The 11195-nt window shown below is 41.6% G+C and overlaps 1 protein-coding gene across 1 annotated transcript in view; it reads right to left on the bottom strand.

Moving 5' to 3' along the window:
• The window catches only part of plxnc1 (plexin C1), a 36243-nt gene extending 35887 nt beyond the window's left edge, over positions 1–356 (bottom strand). Inside the window, exon 1 of the mRNA XM_085375869.1 lies at positions 1–356. This exon is cut by the window's left edge and continues 698 nt beyond it. Coding sequence (XP_085231995.1) covers positions 1–307 — 307 coding nt within the window. The 5' untranslated portion in view covers positions 308–356.
• Between the last annotated feature and the right edge of the window lie 10839 nt (positions 357–11195).

The raw sequence follows: 11195 nt of genomic DNA, 5'->3' as shown, positions 1-11195 counted from the left end.
TGCTTGTAAAAGGCAACAACACGTTGATGCTGAAAGTTGCGTTCCCCTCAGCTGTGTCAGAAACCCGGTGAAACTGCACATCATCCTGCTGGTTTCCGGTCTTTATTATTCCCCTCTGGGTCAGACTGTTGATCAGAGTCAGGTCGTGGCTCAGCTGGTAGAGCCTCTCCTCTGTGGCGATGTAAACCGTGTTGGAGGTCATGGCGAATTGGCGGATGTTTCCATCAAAGGTAAAGCCTCCATCCTCCTCCTGGCACAGACCCAGTTTTCCCCAGAGAACAGAAAGCAGAGCGAGCAGCAGGATCATCTTGTAGCAGCAGTGATACTTGTGCCTGAGACACCGTCATGCACTGAAGGTCTGCATGGCACTCTGCTCTGAGACACAGTGCCTCTAAACTCGTGCGTAAAAGCGCAGTGCGCCTCTGCTGAAAAGAGAAGTGTTGAAAGTGGAAGGAAGCACGCCCAGTTAATAGAAAAATCCGATTTTAATTTTAGGATTTAACATCATTAATATTTTCCCTCAGCTGTTTTCTTCACTTTCTGCCATCTTCTCAAGTCTGTACAGTTTAGTGTGACAGCAGAACCTGAACAAAATCTAAACAGTGACAGCACTCAGCGAATGAGAAAGCGTTTGTTGAACCTTCAGTAAGTTGTTACACACTGAAGGACGACAATGTTCATCCAGGTGCACACTGAGGTTTATTAATCTGAAACATACCTGAATAATAGTTCTGCGTTACTGTTGACTTCCATTACCACGACAGACCTGTGTTACTTTTGTAAGAGATGACTTTGCCAGTCTTTTATTTGTGTGATCTGCCACCTACTGGAGAAACTCAGTAGGTGGCAGATCGCCACCTACTATCACCTTAGAGCCACGTCAGGTGAGAGCAAATGAGCTTTTTCATCTGTACTATGATGTCAAAGGATACACACTGTATGACTTTAATAAAGACAGAATATTTTAATTCGATGTGTTTCTATCTAATTTGAACTTTGCATCAGCTGAGCACAGGTCCACTGATCCCTGCAAAACACACACAACTTCCTACAAGTCCTAATGACAGAACAACAACGGCGACATCCAGTGTCAGCTCTGGGAAGTTACTTTCTCATGTTTCTGGCATCCGTTAAATTATCACCCACCAAAATATGAAAATATGACTTCTTCTACTCTAACAAAAACCACCAGATTGTTATATAATAACAAAAATTTGATTCATTCTTATTTCTGATGCTAGTCTGAACAAAGTGTTGGTCATAATACAACTGTGAAAATGTCCCACTCTGTGCTACCACTGTGGAAACAATATGAGTTTAATGTTGACAGTGTTGCTGTAAGACAGGTCTGTTCTATAGTACTTTGGATAAGTTGGAGAGATCTTCTCAAATTTGAGCTCTAATCACTAGACCACAATCACATGTTTCCAAATCTGTTAACAGAAACTCCAAACGACCACATCACTCTGAGTCTGAGATACGAGAGCAGCTTTAATGTACGGAACAAACAGAATGTAAGAACTATTAAGACTTTTAATTTGTTCATAGTTCATAGTGTAAATTATTCAAAGAGTCAAAGAAAGACTCTGCAAACAAAGATTAACAGTAGTGATCCAGTTTAAAATATTGACCCACAATAAACATATTCAACTGTCTTTCCTAACCCCAACCCTCACTCTGAGCATCATCTAGCTCAGCTCACTGCTCAAGACAATAATTTAAATTGTTGACTACTTGTAGTATCAGGGATTTCCCAGACAGCGGTGATGAAAGCAACACATCTGGCATTATGAAAAGGGAAAATTAAATGCAGGCAGTAATGACGTCGGCAGTAATGACACCCAGTTACGCTAATCGGAGGTCACTAAAATCAATATTGAATCTGTGTGGAACTTTGCCAAAACAGTGTCAGACTCTGTAGTTTTCTCTGGTCCCCAATCAGACCAGGAGTGACATGTTTAGCCGCATGTTCTCCTTAAATTGTTGGCTTTCTGAGTGGTGAAGAAACTGTGAGCCAGGAGGGAGGGGGTGAGTGAGTGAGTCCTGAGAAATTTTTTTGTTAAGATACTGGATGTTGTTTTCGCCACAATTTTAATTATAAGCTAGATACATTGCTGCTAACAGCAACAGGGATGAGTCAGTGAGTTGGTTGGGCTTGTGAATCACGATTCATGAGTCAGTAAAGTGATTCTCGAGTACTGAACGATTCGTTCATGATTTGCGTATCACTAGCTAGGACCAATTCTGTTTACATTTACATGCTTCCCTTAGGCAGTATCATTATAAAACATAGCATACATTTTCACTGCTATGCTGATGACACCCAGCTCTATCTATCTGTGAAGCCAGATCACACACACCAATTAGTTAAACTGCAGGATTGTCTTAAAGACATAAAGACCTGGATGGCCGCTAACTTTCTGCTTCTTAATTCAGATAAAACTGAGGTTATTGTACTCGGCCCTAAAAATCTTAGAAATATGGTATCTAACCAGATTCTAACTCTGGATGGCATTACCTTGGCCTCCAGTAACGCTGTGAGGAACCTTGGAGTCATTTTTGACCAGGACATGTCCTTCAACGCACATATTAAACAAATATGTAAGACTGCTTTCTTCCATTTGTGCAACATCTCTAAAGTTAGAAATATCCTGTCTCAGAGTGACGCTGAAAAACTAGTTCATGCATTTATTACTTCCAGGCTGGACGACTGTAATTCATTATTATCAGGATGTCCAAAAAACCCGCTGAAAAGCCTTCAGCTAATCCAAAATGCTGCAGCAAGAATGCTGACAGGGACTAGAAAGAGAGAGCCTGTTTTGGCTTCCCTTCATTGGCTTCCTGTTAAATCCAGAATTGAATTCAAAATCCTGCTCCTCACATACAAGGTCTTAAATAATCAGGCCCCATCTTATCTTAATGATAATGGTCATATCACCCTATTAGAGCACTTCGTTCTCGCTCTGCAGGCCTACTTGTTGTTCCTAGAGTATTTAAAAGTAGAATGGGAGGGAGAGCCTTCAGTTTTCAGGCCCCTCTTCTGTGGAACCAGCTTCCAGTTTGGATTCAGGAGACAGACACTATCTCTACTTTCAAGATTAGGCTTAAATCTTTCCTTTTTGCTAAAGCATATAGTTAGGGCTGGACCAGGTGACCCTGAATCCTCCCTTAGTTATGCTGCAAAAGATGTAGGCTGCTGGGGGATTCCCATGATGCATTGAGTTTTTCCTTTCCAGTCACCTTTCTCACTCACTATGTGTTAACAGACCTCTCTGCATTGAATCATATCTGTTATTAATCTCTGTCTCTTTTCCACAGCATGTCTTTCATCCTGTCTTCCTTCTCTCATCCCAACCGGTCGCAGCAGATGGCCCCGCCCCTCCCTGAGCCTGGTTCTGCCAGAGGTTTCTTCCTGTCAAAAGGGAGTTTTTCCTTGCTCACAGGGGGTCATATGATTGTTGGGTTTTTCTCTGTATGTACTGTACAATATAAAGTGCCTTGATGTCACTTTTGTTGTGATTTGGCGCTATATAAATAGAATTGAATAAAATTGAATTGAATTGATGCAACAGCATTAATGGTCATCTCTGCCTAGCAATGTGAGCCATTCATATTCAGGTGTCATCTTCGCAATGACTCTTAAGCGAATTATGATAATGTGTAGTAAGAGGAGTCCAGGCTGACAACTACACTAATTTAAAGAGTAGAACAAGAGCTGACAGAGGCCACTGAAAGATGGAACCAATAGAATATGTTTTGCAGGTAAGCATGTAAAAGCAGTGACATTTTTTTCTTTCTTTATTGCCAGAAATGTTTGTGGTGATGTACTGATATACCAATAGCCGATCCAAGGACAAGACTGTGCACCCGCCCATCCAGGGCTACACAGCTGTTATAACTGGACTGTGTGACTGTCATGGTCCTGGGTCATTTTGACCCAGCTTTTTTTGTTTCCTTTTGGTATCACCTTGTGTTTTGTGTTAATTCTGATTTTGGTATTAGTTCTTAGGGTTTGGTTCTTGTGTTTAGTGCTTGAGTGTTTTTATCAGCCCTACCTGTGTCTGTCCTCTGTACTCTGTTTGTATCCCCGAGTTTGTGTTGTAAAACAGTCTGTGAGTTTCCTGTTTTACTTTGTAGGTTTGTGTCTCGTTATGCCCATTAGTTCCAGCTGGGTTCCCTTCCTGTGTGCCATTTCCTGATTACCTGGTGTGTATAGTGTGTGTCTGCCTGTGCTCCTCCACTATGTTTCTCTGCGTCTCTCTGTCCAGCCTTTCTCATCTGCCATCTCTGAGTTTCTCCCGCTGACCTTATGTTCCAGGTTTGTTTGTTAGTTTACCCAGTTTAGGGTTATGTTCAGTTCTGCCCTCACCTCTGTTATTTTCACTGTAAATAAACCTCCACTTGCATCTCCATTACCGTCTGCATCTTGGGTTCTCATTTATTCTACCACACGACTGCTGCCCCAGCCGTGACAGTGACTCTCAATGAAGCACAAGGTTGCTAGATCAAAACTGGCAACCTTAAAATGGAGATCCTGGAAACTTCCTTTACCTGGATGGACTTGCATCAAGACTGAAAAAGGAGAGCAGGTCTGAGCTACTAGGCAATTTGTTTTCTCATGTTTACATGATTAGGGGAGTTTACATTTCTTTCTTTTTTTTTAATCATAGATTTAAGAATAGATAGTCTTTCTATAGACAGAGCTATAGAGGTTACACTATAGATTTAAGATTAACCGGTCAGAGTGGGCACGCTCCGTTTTGCGCAACTACTTCTAAATCCTTGTAGAACTGCAACCACGTAAGCTAGCGCAATAATTTTTTTTTGCATATGAAACCGGAGGAGTTGCATTTACATCTTATGCCATCGGCTTTTCCTAGGTCACGGTTTCCTTCCACATAAAGCTATACAAAAACTGCATAAAAAGCGCTTGCAGCAACAAAAACATAATATTCCAGAAACACGCTTTGCCGATCCGATCAGCTGTTCATAACACTTCCTACGTTAGAATAGACGTCAGCGTGAACTTTTGCATGTCCACCATTACTTGCCCGAAACCGAAAGTGATGTCATTTTCACGGAAATCTAGTTTTTTTTTTTTTTTTTTTCTTTTTCTTTTCTTTTTTACCATCAGGGCCTCATGAGCCTATACTGGTGTTTTTAAAAGTTATGTTTGACTTTATGACTTTCTGTGTCGTTTCTGGGATGCTTAGAACTAAAATAGCACTGCTGGAAATAGTTTATTTTGATGCATATGCTGCGTTTTTGCAAATTTGCATTATAATATTTATTTTCGTTTTTCCTGCAGTATATAAAAATTAGTGTATTTCAAAAATAAAACTATGAAGACACTAAAAATAAATTTCCTGTGGTGGGAAACTATTTTGTGCAACTTTTTTGTATTTACAGTTGAGGGATAAGCCTCTTAAATTTCTCTAACTAGAAATATGTTAAAAAAACAAAAATGATTTTCAATTTTTTTGTAGTTTATTGCACTTTCTTGCACTTTATGTAATTTCTATGCACTTAATGCATACATATTATTAAAATGTAGGCTCTAATGGTTGTACTGATGTATAGCAACTTGAAATGCTCCCAAAAATGGCACTACAACATGTAAAAATATAAGCTGTGGCGGACTTGGTTCTATGGTAGGTCTTAAAGGGCAACTTAAACTGTAATTTCAGGATTTGCTATTGAATAATGTTTCAGTGATCACCAATGTATGTAAGAGTACAAAGTGTGACAACCAACCATGGTCGACCTCAGGGCTGGACAAAACAATCGGCCCTTTTTTCCTTTTTCATCCAAACAGCCCAGTATGATGACTAGTTGGATCGCTGGACAAGAAATGAACCACTGGCCTGCTGCCAATGTTTGTATGGCCATTGCCCACTGCCTCCCCATCTCCAGCTGCCTCCCAATGCACTGTTGTAGCATTTCTCGGCTGGGATGTAGGAGCAATATCTTTTCTTTAATGATAAAACAGGTGTGAGTCATATCGTATGTCTACTTCTTTTTAGTTTGTACGCATGTTATGTGAGGGGTATTTCAATGAATGGGTAGGAAATATATTCACCCGGTCACTTTTATGGCCTTTTCAAGCATTGTAACTTTACCCTACACTCTTCATCTCTCTTGTACACTGTTCATTGCTTTGGATGGTTGACCCCAGGTATTTACAGTAAACTCATCTGCATTCACTACCTCCCTACATATCACATAGTCACCTGTGAACATCGTAGTCCATGGAGACTTCTGCCTGACCTCATCTGTAAAAACTATCCATCACTATTGTAAATAAGAAGGGGCTCAGCACTAATGCTTGATGTAATCCCACCCCAACTTTGTACCCATCTGTCACTCCTACTGCACACCTCACTACTGTCTTACTGTCCTCAGTGTATCAACATCACATACTTCTGTCACTCCTGACTTCAACAGCATTAACAGATTTAACTCTCGGTAGTTATCACAGCTCTGCACATAACCCTTGTTCTTTAAATTTGGCACCGGGACACTTCTTCTTCACTTCTCCACTCTTCTTCTACCCTCACTTCCTCCTTACTAATCCTCTGCACTTTGAAACTCATTAACTGCCCTCCATCTGTCCTCCTCTTTCTCATTTTCTACATTTATGAAGCCTCAAAGTGCTCCTTCTATCTTAACAACATAGAAGAAAGCATTGCAATGGTTTTGGTGATTTTTTTGACAGTGTACTGTTTTTGTAATGTTTTGAAAATTATGTAAGGACACCACTATCTACTATCTTAGATATATCATTCATCTGCCTTACCTTCATTGTAATCTAAAATCACTTCACAGTTTAGTGCTCTCCCGCTTATAATAATGCAAACATAGGTTTGAAAGAAAAGAGTTTATGTGATTTTTAAATTATGGTGATTATTTTATTACCTCAAATCCTGTGAGGCGAAAAACCTCCAAATTCATTTTAGCCACCAGGGATCACCTCAATACAATATTTAGCGTGAAATAAAAGTTTATTTTGCCTGTTTATGAAGAAGAACCAAAGCATCTGAAAATGGAAACTACAAAGAAAAATAGTTTCAGTTCCTAAAAAGCTTTGTAATAATTTTGCTTAACTTCATGAACTGAACAAACAAACAGTAAACTTCCCAAGAACACTCAGGCCGATCAGTGGTCAGAGCTTATTCATCTCAACAGTGAGTCTCTTCTGCCAGAAATAGATGATCATCAACACTGAAAGACAAACAGTAACTCACTTAAACTGAAATATCATCCATAAAGTGGAGAAGAAAAATGTTTAATTATTTCTGCTGAAATCAAAGTGGAAAGTGGTGTAAAACAATCATTTTGCCCAAGATTGTCTAAGAAACCATAAATGTAGAAAAGAAACATTTCTGTTGCTTACCTGCAATAACACAGGGTATCGGCATGAAACGTAATATCTGAAGGGCTTCGTGTAACTGGGACTCAAGCCCAAGACTTACTGTCCTGTCACCATAATTTATCTACAAAATAAAGAGAAACATTTTGCAGAGAGAGGTCTCATCTGAGCAATGGGTCAAAATCTTTATTGTATGCATAAATATTATTTTGAAGTTTGAAAGGCTATTGTCTTTCAGCAATACAGACGAAAAAGTCTGTTTGGCCTCACGATACATGGTTATCTCAGTTTCAGGTTTCTCCTCTAGAAAACCTCAAACTGAGAACTTTGATGTTGTCATTTCCACAAAGAAAGGAAGTTTTCTAAAGAACACCTCACCATACAACAAGTTTGGTTTGTTTTTTTTCTCTGTTACTTATCTCTATTGATGGGATTTCCGGCTCTTTTTAGAGAACCGGCTCTTTCGACTCGGCTCACTAAAAAGAGCCGGCTCTTTCAACTCCGAACCGGCTCTTTAGGTTGTTTTGTTGCTTTAGTTAATTTATTATTAACAACAATATAAAATTATGCACAAAAGGAATTACTAATATAGAAAAAAAAGTGGTTTTATTTATATATGTTTATATATCTTCTCTTCTGGCTCTTGGCGAAGGCGGTCGCACTTTTTCTCCTCTCCTCCTTCCCCTTATCTTCCCTGCTTAGCCTCTTGTGTCCTTGTCTTGTCTCGTGTGTATTACTTTACCTCGAACAGTCTCTCACTGTCGTTCTCTAAAACCTAAAACAGAATTATGGATTTGATCAACTGGTCTCTGAATGCTATTGACACCCTTTTCTCAACAAGAAGTCTGGGCTCGGGAGAGCCTGAGTGCCCTGGAGGGACTTTCCCTGCCGGATACACGATGGACGGGTGGCATAACTGGAGGGTCATGTCGATCGAGGACGCTGAAGATATCTATCTATTCGGAACCATGATAACAGGGTTCTTGCTGATTGGAGCTGGCTTGGCCCTGACTTATCGGAGAAATAAGAGAGCGGAACCAGCTGTTCAAACCCCCCCAAGGCTGCCCGCTGGAATCGAAGCGATGGGACGAGGCGCGACCTCTCACAACGAACGCAGCATGGTTAACACCTTGGAGACGCTTACAGCTGCCGTGAAGACTCAAAATAACAACATTGAGCGTATGATGGGATACATCAGAGAGAGGCCTGCTCAAAATGAGACCCTTGAGCGAAAGTTAGATCACATCACAGAATGGCTCACTGCAGTTGTGGGGTCTCAGAATCAAAAGAATGACAACACCACCGAACAGAAGTTTGATACCATCATGGGGAGGCTCGCGGCTCTCCAACGGGAGATCGAGAGACCAGTGTTAGAGTGCTAAATTCGGAGCTGCTCGCATAAAGGAGAAATCAACAATATTCAACATATGGACACCACGGCGCCAGCTGCTCAGGCCCAAGGCTGGAGCCGACCAAAACAACTCCCTGATAACGACTGTGTGATGACTATTCTTCCCATCCCATGCAAGGCCACCTGGGTTGGCTAGCAGACTGTTTACTTAGCCTGATTGAGCGAAGGACACCGTCTCAGCTGAACTCTGGACACGCACACACATACACTTACACTGATAAGCACGCACTCATCCCCCTCCCTTTCCAAACGCCTTCGATGCTTGTTTCCTGTGGGGGAAGATGGCGGGTCTGTGTGCCGCGCTGGAATGGTAGCGCTGTGTAGGACGACTGCTGTGTTCCTTCAGATTACTCCTCACCCCCTACCCAACCCCTGTGGCTTGTCACGTGCTCCAATGTTGTAATGTGGACATTTATGTGCGCTCTGTGTAGAGGAGTTTTTTTTGTTTCCTGTTCTCATGCTGTCCTCCCATAGGTGCCCAGCGTGAGAAGAGGTCTCTTTTTTTCCTCTTGTACTTTTCCCATTGTTGTGTACTTTTTCAGTGTTTTTTTTTCTGTAACGCTGCTGATCTCCGACTGTATTCCCATGTGATGTCTTTGTTGTGTGTGCAAGTCGGGGGTCCTATTCCTCTGCGGGGCAACCTGCATATGGCCAATAAAGCATTCATTCAATTCAATTCAATTCAATATAAATATGTGCGGTGGTCCCTAGAGACAAAGCACGTACAAACTCCAGAACACATTTCTAGCATTAACTGAACTTCCTTAACAGAGCTACCTAGATCACTCAAATTACACATTGAAAGCATATGTGTATTGTTTGTGTATTTATACACAAGCACTCATATATATATTCAAATAATTAAAAAAAATACACATTTACCTGTTACTACCACACACCAAATCCGGTCGTTGGTACTTGCTGGCTTGTGTAGCCACTAGGTAACAAAAGCTCAACACTGCGCCTAGCATCCTAGCTAGGGATGGGTATCGTTTAGGTTTTATCCGCCAAATCGATACTTTTGAAACGGTGCCGGTGCTTAAACGGTGCTCAAACCGGTGCTTAAAGAATGGAGAACACAAAATTGGTCCAAAAACCTCTCATGTTCAGCTGTTTTTTTGTAAAAAGATAACAATGTTAGCCTTTTCTGCAGCTATAGGGGATTTATGGCATCACTCTTGGCTGGAAGCAGTGCTTAAACAATGGAAAAAACACAAACTTTGTCCAACAATGTTATGTTTAACTGTTTTCCACTTTTTCTTTGGTCATTTTAGCCTTTTTGGAACTTACATGCATTAATGTAATAACGTGGTTAGCCTACTCCACGTAAATTACACACGAATATTAAGCTACTCACACAGAGAAGAACGGCTGCTGCTGCCATCATCATCCTTCATCATTTCTGCTACACTGGCAGGGCTAGGGGCCAGGACTCTCCTCTTAGGGTTTTTGGGGGATGTTGCTAACTCCGGGTCCGATAAAAGGCACCACACCCGCAGTAGATGTGCTCGATGTGAGGCCCCAGGGCTCTCCTCAGCTCTTTCTGGGTTAGTGGCGCGGCTGCCCCTCTGTTGGTCTTCCTTGGTCTCTTGTGTTCTGAGGGCCTCTGGATGTCTGGAGTCTTGATCTCCTCCATACCTGCTTCAAGCCCTGGAGGACGAGGCTATGGCTCCCCACACCCTCTAGCAGATCATTACATGAAGGAACCTTTTAAATACAAGCGCGCTCATGGACACAGGTGTACACACTAGAGATGGACGATCCGATATTACGTATCGTATCGGTCTGATACTGACGTAAATTACTGGATCGGATATCGGAGGGAAATAAAAAATGTAATCCGATCCATTGAATATCAAAAAAGCACCTCACAAAACTTGCGACATGGTGTAACTCTGCTCATAACCGTAGCACGTTGGAGCAATATGCATCACGTGATAGAGCGGCTGTGCATATTTGCAGCCTGGCTAGCAATCCGGCATTTCATCTCTGAGGAAGTTATCCCAGAGAGAAGTAAAGCAAGTGTGTAAGTTCATCTCTGAATGTTTATAAAGCATTCCCGCGTTAAGCTTAACAACCAATATATGGAGCGACTGCCTCTTCTCTCTCCCTCCCTCTCCTGCTGCTACTTCAATCATGAAACTGATCAATGATCAGCTGATCGGTTTTTCTGTCGCGAAGTCCATCTCTCTTGTTTGTTTATTGCCCACTTCGCACCAGAAAGAGGAAACCAGTGGCTGAACAACAGCAGCACGTTTAAGCTTAAGCTGTTGTTAGAATGGATTTATTATTACTTTCTACACCAGGATCTTTTTCTACGTAGCTGACGGCTGGTAACTGTGCAGGGGCGGATCTAACAAAGTTCAGCCAGGGGGGCCGATAGGGCATTAACAGTGAAAAGGGGGGCACAAAGAC

The sequence above is a fragment of the Diplotaxodon limnothrissa genome, linkage group LG17 (genome assembly GCF_057381915.1).
Source record: "Diplotaxodon limnothrissa isolate DT_005_m linkage group LG17, D_limnothrissa_male_GT1.1, whole genome shotgun sequence".
Lineage (NCBI taxonomy): Eukaryota > Metazoa > Chordata > Actinopteri > Cichliformes > Cichlidae > Diplotaxodon > Diplotaxodon limnothrissa.
The sequence above is the reverse complement of the archived record's forward strand: the minus strand, read 5'-3'. Positions and strand labels throughout refer to the sequence as shown.